Genomic DNA, 22,535 nt, shown 5'->3' on the forward strand with positions numbered 1-22,535 from the left:
AGATCATAAGTAGGCAGAGAGGCAGGCAGAGAGAGAGGGGAAAGCAGGCTCCCTGATGAGCAGAGCGCCCGATGCGGGGCTTGATCCCAGAACCCTGAGATCCTGACCTGAGCCAAAGGCAGAGGCTTAACCCACTGAGCCACCCAGGCGCCCCAGCATCCTACTTTTTGTTTATGAATTTGACGCCTCATATGAGCTTGGGGACCTCGTATAAGTGGAATTGTACTTGTCCTTTTGCGTCTGGCCTATTTCACTTAGATAATGCCCTTAGGGTTCATCCATGTTATAGCAAGTGTTAGAATTTCCTTTTTTGTTTTTTTTTTAAAGAGGGAGAGAGAGAATCTCAAGCTGCCTCTGCGCCCAAGATAGTGCCCGATGAGAGGCTTGATCTCACCAACCTGAGATCATGACCTGAGCCGAAATTAAAAGTCTGATGCTTAACCAACTGAGCCACCCAGTCGCCCCTAGATTTTCATCCTTTTTAGGACTGAATACTACTCCATTGGATGGATAGACCACACTTTGTTTATCCATTCATCCTCTGGACACGTGGGTTGCTTCCATCTTCTGACTTGCGTGTGTTTTGCTGTTGTGAACATGGGTGTACAAATGTCTGTTCATATTTTGCTTTTTTCACTTAACTGTATTAGGGGTCTTTTCTGTTGTTACTTTCTTTGGAAAAGAGTATCATCAAATTTATTGGGATGTATTTATTAAAATGGCATCCTTAATGTTCACTATCATTGGAGAATTTATGTGGCATATTAGAGAATGAGATTCGTAGAATACTTTGAAGGGAAAGGATTTTATCTTGTAATTTTTTTGTTTCAATTTATGGTTTTTAGATGTGGCCATTTAGATAGTGCTCTGAATGAAGCTACCAGTCGTGTGAGAACACTTGAAAATAAGAATAACTTACTGGAAATAGAAGTCGTAAGTACTCTTTTGTTGTTTAGTGGCTTAATGTTAATGTTAAAAATGTTAATGTTAATGTTAAAAAGTTAAACTTAATGTTAAAAACTTAAACCTTTTTGTTAACTGAACGTTAGAGACAAATAGTTTTATGAAAACATTGGCTATGTGCTTTCTTTGTTGTTGTTAGGATGTCTTATTGTTTATATTTTGAATGCTGTTGGCGTCATATGATAGGATAAACTTTTACACTTTATTTATTTGTTTATTTTTTTTTAAAGATTTTATTTATTCATTTGAGAGAGAGCACAAGCAGGGGGAGCAGCAGCAGGCAGAGGGTGAGGAAGAAGCAGGATCCCCCCTGAGCTGGGAGCTTGACACAGGGCTCGATCCCAAGACTTGGAGATCATGACCTGAGCCAAAAGCAGAAGCTGAACTATTTGAGCCATCCAGGCGCCCCTACTTTGACACTTAAAAATTCTTTTTATTGGAATATTAATTTATATATCATAAAACTCTTCGGAAATGTGTAATTCTGTGGTTTTTAGTATATTTACAAACTTGCGCAACCATCCCCTACACTTAGTTTTAGAATATTTTCTCACTTAAGGAAACCCTGAACCCCTTAACCATCAGCCTTTCCCTCCTAACTCCAAAACTCCTTCTCCCCAACCCCTGGCAATCACTACTCTACTTTCTGTTCTTAGGATTTGCCTCTTCTGGACATTCATGTGAATGGAATCATATATATAACCTTTTGTGTCCGGCTTCTTTCACTTGGTGTGATTTTTCAAGGTTTATCCATGTTGTAGGATGAATCAGTATTTCACTATTTTTTGTGGCTAAGTAGCATTCTGTTGTGGGGATTGACTGTGTTTATCTATTCATCCGGGGATAGGTGTTTGGTTTTCATGTTCTGGGCATGATGAATGACAGTGCTATGAATGGTTATGTACAAGAGTTTATGTAGACTGCGTTTTTATTTTTTTATTTTCTGTTTTTTTACTTTTAAAGATTTAATTTATTTGACACAGAGACAGCGAAAGAGGGAACACAAGCAGGGGGAGTGAGAAGGGGAGAAGCAGGCTTCCCACCAAGCAGGGGGCCCAATCTGGGGCTCGGTCCCAGGATCCTGGGATCATGACTTGAGCTGAAGGCAGACGCTTAGCCACTGAACCACCCAGGCACCCCTGGACTTGGTTTTTTAATTTTCTTGGGTGTATAAATGGAATGATAAACTTAAAAAATTTTTTTTTTCGTGCATTACCAAGTTTTATTCTTCTGCATGTAACCTTATAAGTAACATTTTTGGAAGATGCCAGTTATGTTCTGTGCACTGTTTCTTTGCCTTCCTTTGATGTGTTTTTGGTTATCTTTGTCTCCTAACCTGAAAGCTTCTCGAGGTCGGGGACTTGTGTTTCTTGCTAATCTTATATTTCTGGCACTGTATTGCCCGACACCTAGTTTAATGTTTAAAATACTGAATGAGGGACGCCTGGGTGGCTCAGTTGGTTGGACGACTGCCTTCGGCTCAGGTCATGATCCTGGAGTCCCGGGATCAAGTCCCGCATCAGGCTCCCAGCTCCATGGGGAGTCTGCTTCTCTCTCTGACCTTCTCCTCATTAATGCTCTCTCTCACTGTCTCTCTCTCAAGTAAATAAATAAAATATTTAAAAAAAATTAAAATAAAAAAAAATAAAATACTGAATGAATACTAACATATCAGATGTATTTTGAATTTTCTCTTATATTTTCCTAGTAAGTGAGAGAATAGGGTAATAAAAGCTTTATTATTCTCTAAATATTAATGTGGGGCAACAGATTCTAGGTATGGTTTCAGAATCATTCTCCTGATAGCCATGGTCATTTTTTTCATTAAAGTGCCTATAGATGAGCCCAGCACCACAGTGTCTCAGACAGTGGTTTTGTGTCTATACTTGATGATAATGTCATGAAGCTGGTTTAAAAATGTGTATATATTGATTGATTGATTTGTTGTTATTTTTTTAGATTTTATTTATTTATTTGACAGAGAGTTAGCACAAGTAGGCAGAACAGCAGGTAGAGAGAGGGAGAAGCAGGCTCCCTGCTGAGCAAGGAGCCCTATGTGGGGCTCCATCCCAGAACCCTGGGATCATGACATGAGCTGAAGGCAGACACTTAACTGACTGAGCCACCCGGCACCCCTAAAAAACTTACTTATTTTAAAGATTTTATTTTTAAGTAAACTCTATACCCAGTGTGGGGCTCGAACATAAAACCCCAAGATCAAAAGTTGCATGCCTAGTGCCTGAGCCAGCCAGGAGCCCCTGAAGCTGTTATTTTAGTAGAGTAATCTTTTTCGTCTCCCATCGCAAGACATAGCAAAATATTAAATTTGTGGTTCCCATTTGTAGGTTTTATTGTATTTCTTTACTTATTTATTTTTAAAAAGATTTTATTTATTTATTTGTCAGAGAGAGGGTGCACAAGCAGGCAGAGAGGCAGGCAGAGGCAGAGAGAGCGGGCTCCCCACCGAGCAAGGAGCCTGATGCAGGACTTCATCCCAGGACCCTGGGATCATGACCTGAGCCGAAGGCAGCGGCTTAACTGACTGAGCCACCCAGGCATCCCTAGGTTTTATTTTATTATTATTTTTTTACAGTTTAATGCCCACAATTTGTTAAGTACTATTGAAACATATGTTTTTTTCTATTAAAATTTTTTGTTATTTTTGTTGTTATTTTGTAGAGTGATTTTAGAGAACGCTTCAATGCAGCCAGCAGTGCTTCCAAAGTTTTGCAGGAACGGATTGAGGAAATGAGAACAAGTAATAAAGAAAAAGACAATACCATCATTCGGCTAAAATCGCGTCTGCAGGATTTAGAAGAAGCATTTGAGAATGCTTACAAACTCTCAGATGATAAAGAAGCAAGACTAAAACAAGAAAACAAAATGTTTCAAGATGTAAGTGACAAATAATTGGAAACTAATGACAGGGGAGGCGAAAAGTAATTTTAGATGTTAGACTCTTACAGGCAATTTTGACTTTTTCCACCTTTATTTTTGTTTTATGTAACTTTGCTGTAGCTGCAAATACATACCCTCCTAACGAGTCAGTTGGGTCTTATCTTGAAGCAGGAAGTCAGCTTTTAGAGCTTGGTGTCACTCCCACGCCTTTCTGCCTCTAGCGGGTCAACTTTTGAGCTATCTTAAATCAACATCTGTGTGGCTGGATGGGTAAATTGAACCAGATTAGAATGGGTTTGATTGAACATTTTCACTTTGCCGTAATGTCATTTAAAATTTGGTTTTGTTATAATCTTGAGATGCATTGGGTTTGGGGTTGTGTATTTTTTCCTCAGGTTTTTCTTGATATCCTTCGTCATGCTGCATGAACAACTCTGAACGTATGTCAGCATTGAAGTTTCTTCCTGATAGCTTCAGATTATTGCGGCTTTGGTTTTTGTTGTTGTTTGATTTTTTTACATGTATTTCCATGAAGATAATACCTGTAAATGGTTTAAATAATCAAATTTCAAATGAAAAACCGCAGTCCTCTCCACCTTCACCCTACCTTTGGTGTCTCCTTACTGTCAGCTCTTACTGTCAGCTCTTTTAGCATTTTCTTCTAGCATTTTTCTCCTATGTTTCTATGGTAACAAATTTATATTGTTTTTTCTTTTTTTTCCCCATCAATTTCAGACATTATATATTGACCTCCTTCTGTGCAAGGAAGGTCACAGTTTAGGTTTTTTTTTTTAATGATTTTATTATTTATTTGACAGAGAGATCACAAGTAGGCAGAGAAGCAGGCAGAGAGAGAGAGGGAGGAGGAAGCAGGCTCCCTGCTGAGCAGAGAGCCCGATTCGGGACTTGATCCTAGGACCCTGAGATCAAGACCTGAGCCGAAGGCAGCGGCCCAACCCACTGAGCCACCCAGGCGCCCCACAGTTTAGTTTTTTTACACCATTTGCTCTCAATGCAAACACTTCTTTCTCTCTTTTCAGTGTGATTAATGTATTAAATTCATTCTAAGAAGCTAATCTTTTACATTTTAACAACTCTGAGAAATCGGTATACATCTTTACACCATGGTGTTATATTTTAATGGGTACATTTCTTTTCTCTTTTAGTAGTAAGTAATAGTAAATAAAGTCATGGTGTGATTTCTATTGAGTGAAGTCTTAGATTTGAAACAAGTTGGGTTATCATTTTCCGTTAAATCAGTTTTCAGTATTTCTTATTGTCTGTGTAGATATTCTTCAGAGCTAAGCTGCAGTGTCCAGTGACTATGTTTCCTTTCTCTAACAACTTAATATTTTTCCTGGAATTGATAATTGCCTTTTTTTATAACCTGCTTACTACTCTGCGTTTAGTACTTCCTCTCACCTGCAAATACTTTTGCATCATTATGAGCTGGTTGCTCTTGAGGCCAGATACACAGATGTCTAGGACTTGACTTCACCATCATCCTGGGGATGGTCTTTGCTTGTTTCCTATATTGGATCTCTTTTTTATCATTTTTATTTATTTATTTTAGAGAGGGAGGCAGCGGGGGCAGGGGCAGAGAGAAGGACAAGCAGACTGTGCGCTGAGTTCAGAGCCTGAAGATGAGTGGTGTCATCCCAAGACTCTGAGATCATGACCTGAGTCAAAATGAAGAGCCGGGCGCTCAGCCGACTGCACCACTCAGGCGCCCCATGGATCCTGTGTCTTCTTTCTTGGTTTAATTCTTTGTTTTGCTAGAGTATATCTCCTGAGAAAAAGAACACAAGGGAGATGAATTCCGAAGCCTTCCCTATCTGAAAACATTGGCGTCACACTTTTAAAAAAGCACTTTATTTTTTAGAGCAGTTTTGGATTTACAGAAAAATTGAGAACATAGCACAGTGTTCCCACATACCCTGCACAGTCCACCTTTTGTTAATGTCTTATGTTAGGATGGCATGTTTGCAATAATTAATGAAGCAATATTGATATATAGTTACTAAATAAATTCTAGAGTTTATTTAGATTTCCTTTGCTTTTAACTAATGTCCTTCTGTTCCCGGATCCTGTATCCTTTAGGTATCTTGTCTCCTTAAGCCCTTTTTGGCTATGAAGAGTTTCTCACACTTTCCTTGTTTTTGATGACCTGGACAGATTTAAGGAGGACTGATCGGGGATTCTGCTGGATGTCCCTGGGATTTGTCTGTTGTTTTTCTCATGCTTAGACTGTAGTTACGGGATATTGGGAGGAAAGCCACAAATGTGAAGTATGGTTTTCAGCAAATCAGATCAACAAGACTTAATGGGTTTTTTTGTTCCTTACTGTCGTAAAGTCTCAGGAGACAGTGGGTAGAAATACTCTCTTCAGTATGTCATATTTGACTAGAAGTTCACCAGGTTTTCATTATTACTGTTCTCGTTCTCGTTCATGTGTACTAATAGTGTAGTTCTTGTGTGTGAATACCTGATGTAGTCTGATTTTTCAGACTTTTTTTTTTTTTTTAAGATTTTATGTATTTGAGAGAGAGTGAGTACGAGCAGGGTGAGGGACAGAGCAGACTTCCTGCAGAGCGAGGAGCCTGATGCCGGGCTCCATCCTAAGACCCTGAGATCATGACCTGAGGAGTCACATTCTTAACTGACTTTAACTGACTGAGCCACCCAGGAGCCCCTTGTATGTTTATTTTGACATAATACCAGAATTATAGAAAGTTGCGAAAATTATATAAAATTTTTCCATATACCTTTTTTTTTAAAATAAAGGTTTTATTTATTTGGCAGAGAGAGACACAGCGAGAGAGGGAACACAAGCAGGGGGAGTGGGAGAGGGAGAAGCAGGCTTCCTGCTGAGCAGGGAGCCTGATGTGGGGCTCAATCCCAGGACCCTACGATCGTGACCTGAGCAGAAGGCAGATGCTTAATGACTGAGCCAGCCAGGCACCGCCCCCCTTTTTTGTGTGTGAGATTTTATTTACTTATTTGAGACAGCAGAGTGAGAGAAGGAAAGAAAGCACAAACTGGGAGGAACAGCAGAGGGAGAGGGAGAAACATACTTTCTGTGCAGAGGACCGGATGTGGGACTTGATCCCCGGCCATGAGATCATGACCTGAGCCAAAGGCAGAGCCTTAATCAACTGAGCCATCCAGGTGCCCCATCATATACCTTTCATCTCAAGTCTTTAAGTGTTTTTCTTTCTTTCTTTCTTCTTCTTCTTCTTCTTTATTTTTTTAAAGATTTTATTTATTTGAGAGAGAGCATGAGTGGGGGGGAGAAGCAGAGGGAGAGGGACAGGCAGACTCCTGGCTAAGTGGGGAGGGAGCCTGCTGCTGGGCTCTATCCCAGGACCCTGTGATCACGACCTGAGCCGAAGTTAGATGCTTAGCTGACTGAGCCACCCAGGCACCTCTTGATTCAAAGCCTTAACATTTAACAATATGTGCTTTATCGTTCTTTTGGTGGTTCCATGTGGTTGTGGCTGCCCTGCTGGGGAGTTAGGATAGAAAACTTCCAGTGTTGCAGAAGGTTCTGTTGGACAGCACTGCTATAGAATATTCTTCAGTTTGGGTTTGTGTTTTGCACAATTAGATTCAGGTTGTAGAACGAATGCGCAAGAATACTGCAAAAGGAAGCTGAACCCTTCTTATTTATTTGTTTATTTTTTAAAGAGATTTTATTTATTTATTTGACAGAGAGAGAGAGATCACAAGTAGGCAGAGAGAGGGGGGAAGCAGGTTCCCCGCTGAGCGGAGAGCCCGATGTGGAGCTCAATCCCAGGACCCTGAGATCATGACCTTAAGCCTAAGGCAGAGGTTCAACCCACTGAGCCACCCAGGCGCCCCAAGCTGAGCCCTTCTTAGCACATCTTATCAGGAGGCACATGTTAGTTTTGTGGTATTAATTGTGATCTCTTGGTTAAGGTGGTGTTTGCCAGGTATCTCCACTATAAAGTTCCATCTCCACATTTAGAATTAATAACTATTAAGGGGTGGAGATATATATATAAAACATATATATATTTAAACATTTTTTATTTTAAAGTAATTAGTATTTAAATGTCCACAATAGCTACACTATGGAAAGAGCCTAGATGTCCATTGGCAGATGAATGGATAAAGCGTATGTGGTGTGTGTGTGTGTGTGTGTGTGTGTGTGTGATGGAATACTATGCAGCCATCAGAATATGAAATCTTGCATTTGCAATGTCCTGGAACTAGAGGGTATTATGCTAAGCAAAATAACTCAACCAGAGAAAGACAATTATCATATGATCTCGCTGATCGGTGGAGTTTGAGAAACAAGGCAGAGGATCATGGGGGAAGAGAGGAGAAAATGTAAAGGGATGAAACCAGAGAGGGAGCCAGACTGTCAAGACTTTTAATCTCAGGAACCAAACTGAGGGTTGCAGGAGTGGAGGGGTGGGGAGGGGTGGGGTGGTTGTGTGATGGACATTGGGGAGGGTATGTGCTATAGTGAGCAATGTTAATTGTGTAAGACTGATGAATCACAGACCTGTACCCCTGAAACTAATAATACATTATATGTTAATAAAAATAAAGTAACAAAATTAGCATATAATGTATTATTGGTTTCAGAGGTATTTGTATATCATTTTTGGAGAAATGTCTGTTCAAGCCCTCTGTTCATTTTTTAATTGGGTTATTTGTTTATTTTTATTTTTTAATTTATATTTAATTGATTGACATAAAATGTATTACTGGTTTCAGAGGCAGAGGTCCGTGATTCATCAGCCTTCTATAACACCCAGTGCTTGTTATATCATGTGCTCTCCTTAATGTCCATCACCCAGTTACCCCATCCCCCTACCTGCTCCTCTCCAGCAACCCTCAGTTTGTTTCCTAGGATTAAGAGTCTCTTATGGTTTGTCTTCCTCTCTGGTTCTGTCTTGTTTTATTTTTTTCTCTCTTCCCCTATCAATCATCCTGTTTTGTTTCTTGAATTCCACATAGGAGTGAGATCATATGATAATTGTCTTTCTGTGATTGACTTATTTTGCTTAGCATAGTCCCCTCTAGTTCCATCTACGTCGTTGCGGATGGCAAGATTTTTTTTTTAAAGATTTTATTTATTTGGCAGACAGAGATGGCAAGAGAGGGAACACAAGCAGGGGAAGCGGGAGAGGGAGAAGCAGGCTTCCCACTGAGCAGGGAGCCCGATACAGGGCTCGATCCCAGGACCCTGGGAGCTGAAGGCAGACTCTTAACGAGTGAGCCATTCAGGTGCCTCAAGATTTCAGATTTTGATGACTGGGTAATATTCAATAGTGTGTGTGTGTGTGTGTGTGTGTGTGTGTGTGTGTGTGTGTCCGTGTGTGTGTGTGTGTGTCTACCACATCTTTATCCATTCATCTGCTGATGGACATCTGGGCTCTTTCCGTAGTTTGGCTGCTATGGACATTGGGGTGCAGGTGCCCCTTCGGATCACTACATTTGTATCTTTGGTGTAAATACCACTAGTGCAATTGCTGGGTCATAGGGTAGCTCTATTTTCAACCCTTTAAGGAACCTCCATGCTTTTCCATAGGGACTGCACCAGCTTGCATTCCTGCCAACTCTGTGGGAGGGCTCTATTAAGGGATATTTTAAGACTTTGTAAATCGGGCGCCTGGGTGGCTCAGTGGGTTAAAGCCTCTGCCTTCAGCTCAAGTTAGGATCTCAGGGTCCTGGGATCGAATCCCACATTGGGCTCTCTGCTCAGCAGGGAGCCTGCTTCCCCCTCTCTCTCTGCCTACCTCTCTGCCTATTTGTGATCTCTGTCTGTCAAATAAATAAAATCTTCAAAAATAAAATCTTTAAAATCTTTAAAAAAAATCTTTGTAAATCACCTTTTTCTCATCAAACTTTTACCCACTAGCTTTAGCATCCACTGAAGAGTCTTTCCTGAAACATGTAATTACTGTTGTGGTTGCCAAATGGTGGTTCCTCTGTTGTTACTCCTTCTGCATCTTACTGCAAGGAGGAGCTCTCTGCTCTCTGTTATTTATATTAGCGTGGACTGATGAATTCGTATTTTGTTCAGTGAATTACAGTTCTTTTTGTTGTTGTTACAGTTACCATTTTGATGCTTGCGTTGTCCTAGTTTTGGCCAGTAGGGTAAGTGTCAGGCGGGCTGACTCCTGTGTCCTTTGGACACGTTTGTGTCATCCTTCGACCCTCATCCAGTGAGATAGTCCAGGCTCATCTTGTACTTTCCCAGTCCCAGCCCTAAATCCATCATTTTCCCATGGAGCGCTGGTTTACTTAGGTGGAAAATGATATTTAGAAATGAAGATCTAGCACTAGGTACATTCCTTGCTAGTGGGATGCCATCATTTTTAATTATTTATAAGTTCACCGCAGTTATGTTGGAATAACAGGAAGCAGCACGGGATGGTTGGAATGTTGTTTTGAGCTGAAATTACATTAATGTTGCCAGTGATTACACAGTCCTCCTTTGCATTTATCATGTCAAGTATTTTAAGCATAGGGAAAAGAATACAGAGTAATATATAGAACATCCACATACCAGCTGTCTGTAAATACAATTGAAATACTTCTTTTCACCCTTTCTCTTCTAAACCTGCTCTGTTGAATATACCGTTGGTTTCCCCATGCATTTCTGCTTTTGCTCCACATACGTATTCTGTAAACAATATATAGTAAGGTTCGATGTGTCCTTAAACGAGATATGAATTGTGTTGTACCACATATACTTCCTGCAACCTGTTTTTTTTTTTTCTTTTAAGTAGGTTCCACACCCAACATGGGGCTCAAACTCATGACCCCAAGATAAAGAGTCCCAGGCTCTAAGCAATGAGCCAGCCAGGTGCCCCTCCTGCAACCTGTTTTTTTGTAGCTTGGTGTTTGAGATTTACCATGTTGATACATGCAGCTTTTAATCATTTTTACTTAAACATATTTGAAGTTTTTTAGGTATATGAAAAGAATATTGCGTGTGGACCCACCACTCATCTTTAGATTTAAAATACAACAGATAATATAGTCGCAGTCCCCCTGCCGAGCCCCCGTGCACCCATTTCTGCTCACCCCGCCCTCCTGGGTGTGACTGGTCTGAACAGTGAATGTCTTCCCATGTCGGTGTCTCACACGTGCATGTGTGCATTAGTCAGTGTTGTTTGGCATATTGTAGAGCTTTTTACAATTGCTGTCACACTGTATTTACTAATCTTTTTTTTTTTTTTAAGATTTATTTATTTATTTATTTGACAGAGATCACAAATAGGCAGAGAGGCAGGCAGAGAGAGAGGGGGGAAGCAGGCTCCCTGCTGAGCAGAAAGCCAGATGCAGGGCTCGATCCCAGGACCCTGAGATCATGACCTGAGCCGAAGGCAGAGACTTTAACCCACTGAGCCACCCAGGGGCCCCTGTATTTACTAATCTTTTCTCGTCGCTAAGATTTGTTCAGGCAAATGCATTAGCACTAGCTCGTTTGTCCTCCGCTCACTCTAAATTTTCCACAATTACCTGTTTCCCTTTTGCCAGTTTCTTTTTCTTGCTCTTTAGAGCCTCAGGGCCATGAGCATTCCTAATCAGGTCTCCTTGCACAGACCTGTGCAACTGCCTCTCAAGTTAGGAACCAGAGTCTCAACACAGGTGACCCTGAACTGGATGTGGTCTGGGAACTTAGGCGGGCCATAGCGGGGACAGCTTGTTTCTGCTCTGCGACATCCAGGACTTCAGCTGGATTTTCAAAGCCTGGTGGCCGGTTGTTGATGATGGCCGTCAACTAAGGCTGCATCCCTCTACGTGGGCTGGTTGGGCTTCTCTGAAGCGTGACGACGGAATGCCACAGGCCAGCGTCCTGGAAGATTGCCCTGACAGCCAGTAGCCTTTTATGACCCAGCCCTGGAAATCCTTTGGCATCATTTCTGTCCCTTTCTATTTGTTAAATGACCGGAGCCGAAGGCAGACGCTTAACTGACTGCGCCACCCAGGCACCCCCAAGTTTTGTATTTTAGTGTCCAAAATACAGTCTTTTCATTTCTGGTTTGGAACTCTTTTTTATGTCTTGTTTACAAAATCTTTTCCTACTTAAGGATCGGAAAATTACTAACCTGTATATTGCCTTCTAAAATTATACAGCCTTTTGGGATGCCTGGGTGGCTCAGTTGGTTAAATGACTGCCTTTAGCTCAGGTCATGATCCCAGGGTCCTGGGATCGAGCCCCACATTGGGCTGCGTGCTCCGTGGGGAGCCTGCTTCTCCCTCTCCCTCTGCCTGGTGCTCTCCCTGCTGTGCTCTCTCTCTCTGTGTCAAATAAATAAATAAAATATTTAAAAATAAAATAAAATATAAAATTACATTAAATTAAGAGCCTTTCTTCATATATTTAGGCCTTTAATCTACACCAGATTGCCTCTTATATGTGGTGTGAGATAGGGATTGGACTTGATTGTTGTTTTCAAATGATTAACCGAGTATTACAGCACCATTTTTTCAGAAAGTTCATTTATTTTAAGCAATCTCTACGTCCAACAGGGAGCCTGAACTCATGACCCCAACATTGAGAGCCCACATGCTTCACTGATTGAGCCAGCAGCGCCCTTCATGGCACCATTTTTTAAGAGAGTATCTTTTTCCTACTGACTTTTAATGCCACTTCTGTTGTATATTATGTTTCTTTCTTGGATGTGTCTGTTTTGAGGCTCCCTAGTCTGTTTCATTGGTTTATTTGTCCCTGGATGGAAACTACATCATCTTAATTACTAGCATTTTATAAGGAGCTTTGATTTTTGGTGTAATGCTTCCTTAACTTTCTTTTTTGTCTTCTAAAAATTATTTTTACCAGTTTTTCATCTTTTAAAAATTTTTTTAAATCAAAATAAATTTTTTATTGTGTTGTGTTATTCACCATACAATACATCATTAGTTCTTGATGCAGTGTTCCAAGGTTTATTGTTAGTTTTTTGCCATTTTGTTTCATGTAAATATTACTGTTGGCTTATCACATTAAAAACAAAACAAAAACTGTGTTTGGAGCTCCTGGCTGACTCAGTTGGTGGAGCACATGATTCTTGATCTTGGGGTCATGAGTTCAAGCCCCACCCTTACATCGAAACAAAGCAGGGGTGCCTGGTTGTATGTTCTTCCAGCTGAGCCAGCCAGGTGCCCCTATATCTTGAATTTTTAACATTATCCGTAATTATCATGGATGAAGATTTAAGTCCTTCACATGTCATTTGGCTAAGAGTATAGAATTCTAGGGTATGTTTTCTTTCCGTCAGATTTTTAAGCATTTTGTTCCATTGTTTTTTGCTGCCTTGAGAATATACCTGATGATTGATTTCTCTTCCTCTCTTCCCCATCCCAGTCCTATGTCTTTTGTGTTTTCTCCTTTCCCCTCATCTTTCTTATTTTGAAAGCTTCAAGTCTACAGAAAAGTTGTACAGATGGTATGATGAAAACCTCTGTATATTCCTTGTCTAGTTCATCAGTTGTGAATATTTTATCACATTTGCTTTATGTCTTCACAGCATTATAGGCTTTTTTCCTTATGCTGAACAATTTGGGAGTCAATTACAGACACTGTGAGATTTCACTCCTGAATACTCCAACAGGTGTCTCCTGAGAATAAGGACATTCTCCTGCATAATCTCCACACAGTTCTCACACTCGGAGAATTTAATTTTGATGTAATGCTAGTTATCTAATATATAGTCTATATTCAACTTGACCCAGTTGTCTAAATAATGTCCTTTATAGATGTTTTGGATTTTGCTTTTTAGTTTACACTCCAATCAAGGACTGCACATTGTGTCTGTAAATGCGCTTCTCGTTCCTTATGACTGAGTTCAAAGCTCCTTCTGGAAGTGGTAGCATTTTTTTTTTATCCTTGGTGTCCTTAAATTCCATAGCAGTGTGCCTTGAAACAGGTGTTTTCTCATTCATTGTCGGAGGCACAGATTCTTCCAATCTGGGAATGAATGTCCTTCAGTCCTATAGACTTGCTGATATTATTTCTCTCTTGATTTCCTTCCTGCCTTCTCTGTTCTCTTTCGCTGGAACTTTTGCCAGTAAATGTTGTATCGCATGGGTGGATTTTCTAAGATTCGTGGATCCTTTAGTTTCCATCATGGCCTCTCTGTTCTCTATCTCCTTGTCTTAGTATTACATTTATTTTCTCTCTCATTTTTAGTTTCTTTTTTTTTTTTTTTTTTAAGATTTTATTTCTTTATTAGAGAGAGTGAGAGAGAACATGAGAAGGGGAGAAGGTCAGAGGGAGAAGCAGACTCCCCATGGAGCTGGGAGCCCGATGCAGGATTTGATCCTGGGACTCTGGGATCATACCTGAACCAAAGGCAGTTGCCCAACCAGCTGAGCCACCCAGGTGCCCCTCATTTTTAGTTTCTTTCTTTCTTTTTTTTTAAAAGATTTTATTTATTTATTTTACAGAGATCACAAGTAGGCGGAGAGGTAGGCAGAGAGAGAGAAGGAAGCAGGCTCTCTGCTGAGCCACCCGGCACCCCAAGAGCTGTTCTTGTTCTTCAGTTGCTAGTTTTTCATTGGTTTCTGGTCTTGTTTTATTATGAATAGAACACTGATTAAGATAGTACTAGCTTTCTTTTAATGCTTTCTTTAGTTTTGATTTATTACTTCTTTTGAGTTAAACTTTCATTTTGAAGTCTGCTTCATATTGAATATTTTTGCTTTTTTAAAAAAATGTTGGTTTTTATACTGTAGACTCACATTTAAGGGGGAGGCAGTCAGAAGCCATTAGGAGACTCTGCTGGCAGTAAGGAATGGGGAGCCAAGTTTTGTTTTAACTCTTCCTTGGTCATTATCTCCTTACCCTTTGCTTCCTCCATCTGTGAGGCTTGGCTTCTGGAACGCCATGTGTCTCTCATTCACATTTCCTGTGTCCTGTCGTCTGACTGGGCAGTCCACTGTGGTTCTAGGCTCTCGCCACTCAGTTTAAGGACTTTAAACCAGCTCCCTTTGGTCAGCCTGTGCTGGCACCCTGTCTGCTACTGAACCTGACATTCAGGTCCTGAGGCTCTCGGGATATGAAGACACTGGCCTGCTAACCGTTAGCGTCACATACACAGGCACTAAAGCTTATAGCCCGCTATGCCTTGTTACAGCCTCATTGAGATCTCTCCTTTGTTGCACTCACTCTTGATTTCTCTATAACTGCCACATTGTCACTTGAGTGGGCTCTTGGGATAAAAAGAAAATTCTTGGACTCTGTCTCACATAATACGTATTTTCAAAGAAATTACCTAATCGTATTAGACTTGGGATTGTGCCTTTACTCTGTGGAATTTATCCAAAAGAAGTATACAATTCAAAGAAGAAAGCAAATTTTAATCTTTTAAAATACTGCTTACCTGAAGGGTCTTGACTGATATTATATAATTTCTGTTTTTATTTTGAAACATTCAGATTAACAGAAAACTTGCAAGAATGTCCTGTTCCTTTTACTTAGGATCCCAGTTGTTAACAATTTGCTGTGTTTGCTTTATCACCCCCCCGTACGTACGTTTACATGCGCCTTTTTTTTCTTGAACCAATTGAGAGTAAGCGTAGATGTTATGCCCTTTTACCTCTCCCTTTTGATATGTATTTCATAAGAACAGGGATCTTCTGTACATAGTCACAGAACAAATCAAACTAATTAAATGTGCATTTGACATCTAAATTATTATTTTATGGCACTTTTGTCCCAGTTCAGGATCCAACCCTGAATCATACCTTATATTCACTCCTCTTATCTCTTTAGTCACCTTCAATCTGGAACAGAGTGTTAATTTTTCTATTCAAGACCATAGCATTTTTGAAGAGTACAGGGAGCTATTTTATAGACTATCTGAGTTGATATTATGATGTTTAATTTTATGGTACGTTTGTTTGTTTTTTTCTTGTAGCTCTTAGGAGAGTACGAGTCCCTGGGAAAAGAACACGAACGAGTAAAGGTAATGGTTGGTGATTCATGTTCTGAGTTTGATGGGGGGCAGAAGTGCCGGGTTGGAAATGGAGAGGGCTGACCCTTTATCTCCCTCTGTTCTCCCCACCCTCCGCCCCCCTCTAGCTGCTTCAGGTAGGCCACTGACTTCATCTTCTCTGTCACTGTCCTTATTCTCAACTATTTGCCCACTTATGTCATAAAGGTTTGGATGTGTTAACAAATACTGAATGGCTGTCGCGTTTGAGATGAGATGGAATTTTTAGAAGTGTGTAAGGTATAATATAGATGTAAATAATTATTTCATAATATTTAAATATTAAGTTTTTTAAAGCATTCACTTTTTATGGGGTTGTTTGAATTTATCAATGATGTTTGGTTTCTTAATGAAAGCTTTGGGAATGAGATATTTGAATTCCGTGAAATCCCACAGTGATACTGTAAGTGGGACCCCAAGCATTTCTGCTGCATGGACTACAGGATAGCGGCCATTCCAGGTTAGAGGAAGACAGGGAGGCATTCTGGAGGCTCAGGAGCCAGTCAGGACATCTGAAATCTCACCAGCACAGCTCTCTGTTTTGCCGTTTACTGAGGTTTTTAGGCAAGTTATGGCTAAAACATGTCCATTTTAACCTTGGATTGCTTGTAATCAAGCAGAGCATGATAAGCTGTACCTATTACTACATGGGCTATACGTATGGCTGTTGGTGTAAGCCAGTGTTTTGTTCTCTCAGTGTCTCCTTTGAATTACATGAACTGGCTCATGGTTGATGCTCCCTTTTTGCGGAGTATCCGCATGATTTTCTTTATAGCTCTCTGGCGTAGCCTTAGATTGGTTTTGTATTATGTATTTTAAAATAAAAACAATCTACCCTATTTCAGTTACTGAATTTTTTCCTTTATCTTCATAGGATACATTAAATACAACTGAGAACAAATTGCTGGATGCACACACTCAGATTTCTGATTTGAAAAGGTAAAATGTATTGTCTCATTAATAAGATAATTATGCCTCTGTTCTTTTAACATCTGACTATTAGTCTGTACTGAAAGCAGTGAAAGGAAGTTTTTCTTGAGGGTTCTTAGGCATTTTGAGATCAGGTTTTATCCTAATCTTCCCCTGACCTGGAAATACATTTGATTTTAGCCAAAGGAGATTTTTAAACTGTTAGAGTATATTGGTGGTTGGGCTTGAGGAGTGTATGTTTCCTGAACTATTATGTGTTTTGTCAGCATAGCAAAATCTAAATGATGCTAAACCTTTGGAAATCTGTCAAAAAAAAAAAAAAGAAAAAGAAAAAGAAAAAATGAATTTTAACAAGCAGTCTAGTTCACTAAATATTATTTGTGTTCCCAAAAGAAAACAACATTCACCCCAACTTTATGAACATCCACTTTTTTTTTTTTTTTTTTTCTGAGCATCTACTTTCTTAAAAACCTGGTGTGGGGACTATATTCATGATCTGATTTGCCTAGTTAGGTAGAAACAGAGTCATAAATCGTCCCTATGCAAATGATTAGATATTTCTAATTGGCTTTGGAGCAGGTTTTTGTATTTGTATTTGGAGATGTGGCCCTTACTTGGAGATTTTACTGCTCTTCTCGGGACTTCCCACATGGGAGAATGTGAATGCTGTCTGGCCCTCTCATCTGCCCAGGTCTTTTCTGCGATGCATTCAGTTCTGCCAATAGCTTCCTTATCTCAGATTGCCATAAAGCGTCAGCCCGTTAGAGCTGTGCTTTCTCAAACCTTCCTTGCATCAGGGTAGGCAAGATTTCGAGCTTAAAAGATGAGACAAAGACATGCAAAGTTTAAAAGAACAGAAAGAATGCCAAGATAACCTCAAAACAATTAACTGGCCCGAGTCCTGACACTAACAGAAGTTAGTGAACTTGAAAATAGGCTTTTATTCTGAACATGGCACAGATGAGGTGAATTGCTTGTAGACAGAGAATTTGAGGGATTGTTTAGCCTCTGTATCTTTTAAAAACTAGGAAGTTCTTACTGGCTCTTTTATTGGATGTTAAACCTGCTTCCTTTTTCGTGAAAACATTATCTATCTATATTTTGTATGCGTGAATATATATGTTTAGAATTAAACATGTTAGAATTGCACTTTATTTGAGTACTTGAATTTATTTTATTTTTTAATTTAATTTATACCATGAGTTTTGATCTGTAGTCAGATTATAAATCTTTTTAACTTGTCTGTATAAAGTCCATTTGTGTTTCCATGTATAGTTTAATGTATTTGCCTTTCAGTTTTGCTCAGCTTTTTTAAGCTTATTGGTGACATTTTACTATGAAAACATGCTTTAAGACCAGCAGTTCTTCTGTCACCATTTTTCTAGAAGTGTCTGTTAAATAAGTAATTTGTAGTTGAGCTATATTTTAAATGTGTACTTAATTTATCTTATTACTTTTGAATTAGAACAATTTCAAAACTTGAAGCTCAGGTCAAGCAAGTAGAGCATGAAAATATGTTAAGTCTTCGCCATAATTCGAAAACTCCCATGAGAGCCTCACGTGCCAAGTAAGTTATTTTGCTTAATCTCTGTAAAGCTAGAAATAGGTACACCCTCTTATTGAACCGAGAAGCTCATCTGTCTAAGTCATAAGGAAGTCAGAGTTCAATGTCATTATAGAACTTAGATGTGTAAAAACATCTAGTTACGGGGCACCTGGCTGGCTCAGTCAGTAGAGCATACGACTCGGGGTGGTGAGTTGGAGCTCCACATTGGACGCAGAGCTTGCTTAAAAAACAAAAAGGTAAAACCATCTAATTATTAGATATTATAAAACCTCTCATGTAGAGGCATGTGCCAAATGGAGAAAATAGAATCAGATTAGGTATAAAGAGACCTGGAATGTTTTGTTGACTCTTCCCAGCTGTGTGACCTTCAGCAAATCTCTTAGGTTTTTTTGGAGCTTGACTTCATTATCTCTGAAAACAAGGACATTGAGCTAGAACATCTCAAAAGGTCTTTTAACCCTAAAATTCCAGAAATTTTATTCCTATGTTAATGGGCAGACCTATGAAAATACATCTTCCTTAGGTTCTATGGATTTTTCTATTTAGTTTTTTTTAGTTATTCAAAATGAGCTTTGCTATAATCTCAGAGCATTATCTTCATGATACATTTACAGAGTAGTTTTTTTCATATGAGATTGGTTTTTATTATCATTTTGTAAAGAATATTAAATGAGTAGATCATAAGGTCGTGATATTGATGTGTATGAGAAAGATTGTTAAATTGTAAATTTTAACCTTTCTAAGTCATTGTCAAATGAGAAACTTTCTCTAGATCTTTGTTCATTGACCTTAAGTTAGAACATAGTGAATTATTTAAAGAAAATATTTTATAAGTTATTGAAATCGAACATTTGAGAGAGAATAAGAGTGGAATGAGAATTGGGGTCAAGGGAGGTCTTTCTGCGGAGGTGACCTTGTAAGCAGGGCGGTGAGGCCTGTGCTGAGTCGTTGGTGTGGGAGGCATGAGGGAGGGGCATGTTCACTCAGAGAAATGAGCTTTGCTACGTCTTGAGGTAGGAAAGAGCTTAACATGTTTAAAGAACCTGGATGAAGCTTGTGTGGCCTGAATATTGCTAGCGAGGGCTGGAGGAGGTGAAATCAGACTGTCACATGTCGCTTTCTAAGCCCTGGTCAAGAGTTTGGATTTTACTCTAAGTCTGTTGGGAAGACTTTGAGAGGTTTTATGTGGTAAAATTAGGTCATCTGATTTTTTTCCTCTTTTCTTTTCCATTTTCTTCTTTTCTTTTCTTTTCTCTCCTTCTCTCTTTCTCTCTTTCTTTTTTGAGAGAGCGAGCATGCCTAGGAAGGGGAGGGTGGAAGGGACAGAGGGAGAGGGGGAGAGAGAGAGAGAATCTTAAGCAGGATCCATGCTCGGTGTGGAGCCCATTGCGGGACACAGTCTCATGACCTGAACCAAAATCGAGTTGGACGCTTAACTGACTGAGCCATCCAAGTGCCCCTGATTTCTTTGTTTTTGTTTGTTTGTTTGTTTTTTAATAAAGATTTTATTTATTTGACAGAGAGACACATAGTGAGAGAGGGAACACAAGCAGGGGGAGTGGGAGAGGGAGAAGGAGGCTTCCTGCGGAGTAGGGAGCCCGAGGCGGGGCTTGATCCCAGGACCCCAGAATCATGACCTGAGCTGCAGGCCGCTGCCTTATGAGTGAACCACCCAGGGGCCCCCTGGTTTCCGTTTTTTTAATGCACCTGCCGTGAGGAGAAGATGGAGAGGAAAAGTAGAAGCAGACACACTAATTAGGCAATTGTGGTATTAGGAGAGATGGTGTTCACTGGGTGGTGGCCATAGAAATGGACAGAAGAGAAGGGTCTGAGAGACATACTGGAGGTAAAATCCACAGAACATGAGATGGCAAGGGGCGCCTGGGTGGCTCTGTTGCTAAGCATCTGCTTTCGGCTCAGGTCATGACCCTAATCTCCTGCGATTGAGCCCCGCATCAGGCTTCCTGCTCAGTGGGGAGCCTGCTTCTCCCTCTCCCACTCCCCCTGCTGTGTTCCCTTACTCGCTGTCTCACTCTGTCAAGTAAATAAATAAAATATTTTTTTAAAAAAAGAATGAGGAGACAAGAAAGGGAGGTGTCTGGTAACACCTTGGTTTCTGTCTGGAGCAACTCAGGTGCCACGTACTGCACTAGGGAAGAAATGGGAAGAGTAGACCATGGGGTCAGGATCAGAATTTCCATTTCAAATATTTTAGTTTGAGATTCATACGAATTCCAAGTGGGAATCCAGCAGGTGATTATAAATGTGCATTTGGAACTCTATAGAAATAAAGTCTTAGGCTAGAGTTACAAATTTTAGAATTCGCATTCTGTAGTGCTTGATCCTGGGGTAGATGATGGGCGTGTGGTGGGGGTTTGGTGTAGGATGAAGCTCTGAGAAGCCCGATGTCTCGATGCTGGGGCCAGAGGAGTTGGCCCGAGAACCTGAGCACTGTCAGGGAGTTAGGGGGAACTCTGAAGTGGCCAGCGGTGTGGACGCCGCTTAGAGAGCATGTGAGGGGACTAGTGACCCTTAGGTGCGCCAGCCAGGCCTTGATGGCCTGGCGGGTGGTTGTGTGGAGGGACAGATGTGAACATCTGCTGGGCATGTTGTGCAGAGCGAGTGAAAGCAACCTGTATGTCTGACAGCTGGAACATTCATATACTGTGATATGCTTATGCAGGGGCTCTGCAGTGTGACGATGTGTACATTAGGTCAGTGACTGGCAAGCACAGCCCTCGCCCAAGTCCAGTCTGCTGCCCATGCTGGTAGGAATCATGAGCAAAGAGTGGCTTTTACGTTGTTAAATGTTTGAGAAGAAATCCAAAGAATAGTATTTCATACTTGTGAAAATGATATGAAATTCAAATTTCAGCATCCATAAATAAAGCTCATTCATTTACCTATTGTCTGGCTGCTTTAGACGACAGTGGTAAATCTGAGTACTTGCAACAGAGACCATCTGGCCCATAAAACCTATTTATTAAAATGAAACAAAACAAAAACCTATTTATTCTCTGAGTCTCTGTAGGAAAAAATTTGCCAGCCACTTAAGTTGATTGCTAACATGGTTTAATCTTTTTTTTTTTTTTTTTTTTTAAAGATTTATTTACTTATTGGAGAGAGAGGGGGAGAGAGCCCGAGTAGGAGGGGCAGAGGGAGGGAGAATCTCAGGCTGACTCCACGCTGAGTGTGGAGCCTGGTGCGGGGCTTGATCTCACAACCTTGAGATCACAACCTGAGCTGTAGCCAAGAGTTGGATGCTTAACTGACTGACTGCACCTCCCAGACACACCTAACATTGATTTAATTCTGAGAACATAATTTGGAACAACAAAAAACCAGTTGCAGAAGAAGTAGGGTACTATTTATATTGATTTGTCATTTACTACAACGTATCTTACAGGTTCATACAGAAGTAGTAAAAACATGATGTGTGTGGAATGTTGAATATGAATTTAGTGGAAGTGGTAGCCGAGCACTTACACTAAGGTTATGACATTGGAGGAACTATACTGGTGAGGTCCACAGGGGACTTGGGTCGTGTCTGTAGTGTTCCACGGTTCACACACATAGAGCAAACAGGGTTCGTAAGCAGATGGTTGTGCTGCAGGAGTATAATCTGTATGTCTGTGCATGCTTGAAATATTTTATATTTTAAGTGAACAGGAACCAATAAGAGATTAATATCTAGGATGTAAAGAACTATAAATCAATAAGAAAAATTCTCAGTGGAAAAATGATAAAAAAGTATGAACAGATGATTCACAGGAAAAAAAAAACCCTCTAAATGGCTGATAAAATTGAAAAGATGTTCATTTTGCTAGTAATCAGAAAAATGCAAATTAATAAATAAGTAGCATGGGCTACCCCTCACACCATCAGACAGGCCAGGCCAGACTCCAGGGCTAATCATTGCAAATTTTGCAAAGATGTGAAGGAACAGGAACTCTGCTGCTGCTGGTTAGACTGAAAATCGATAAGCTCGTCTGGAGTGTGATTTGACAATATCCAGTAAGACTGAAGATGTGTGCACCCCAGGTTCCACAGTTCTGGTTTTGGATATTTACCTCAGGAATTCCTACACGTGTTAATCACAGCATTGTGGAAAGATGATGCATCAGAAACTAAAATAACCACCGACAGGAGGAGGGATCTGTAAGGTGTGGTGTATTTGTACTGTAGGTAAATAGTTCAAA

The 22,535-nt window shown here is 40.3% G+C and overlaps 1 protein-coding gene across 8 annotated transcripts in view; it reads left to right on the plus strand.

Annotated features, from left to right (window-relative positions):
- MPHOSPH9 (M-phase phosphoprotein 9) overlaps positions 1 to 22,535 on the plus strand; it is a 66,886-nt gene that overhangs the window by 28,443 nt on the left and 15,908 nt on the right. For all 8 annotated transcript variants that reach the window (XR_009405857.1, XM_059408284.1, XM_059408279.1 and 5 more), the window contains 5 exons: positions 846 to 933; positions 3,643 to 3,858; positions 15,765 to 15,812; positions 16,714 to 16,778; positions 18,235 to 18,336. Coding sequence is in view for 7 of the 8 variants with exons in the window: in XM_059408284.1 (XP_059264267.1) it covers positions 846 to 933; positions 3,643 to 3,858; positions 15,765 to 15,812; positions 16,714 to 16,778; positions 18,235 to 18,336 (519 nt within the window). In the remaining variant the exon portion in view is untranslated. The remainder of the gene's footprint in view (positions 1 to 845; positions 934 to 3,642; positions 3,859 to 15,764; positions 15,813 to 16,713; positions 16,779 to 18,234; positions 18,337 to 22,535) is intronic.

Source organism: Mustela nigripes, chromosome 8 (assembly GCF_022355385.1).
Source record: "Mustela nigripes isolate SB6536 chromosome 8, MUSNIG.SB6536, whole genome shotgun sequence".
Taxonomy (NCBI): domain Eukaryota; kingdom Metazoa; phylum Chordata; class Mammalia; order Carnivora; family Mustelidae; genus Mustela; species Mustela nigripes.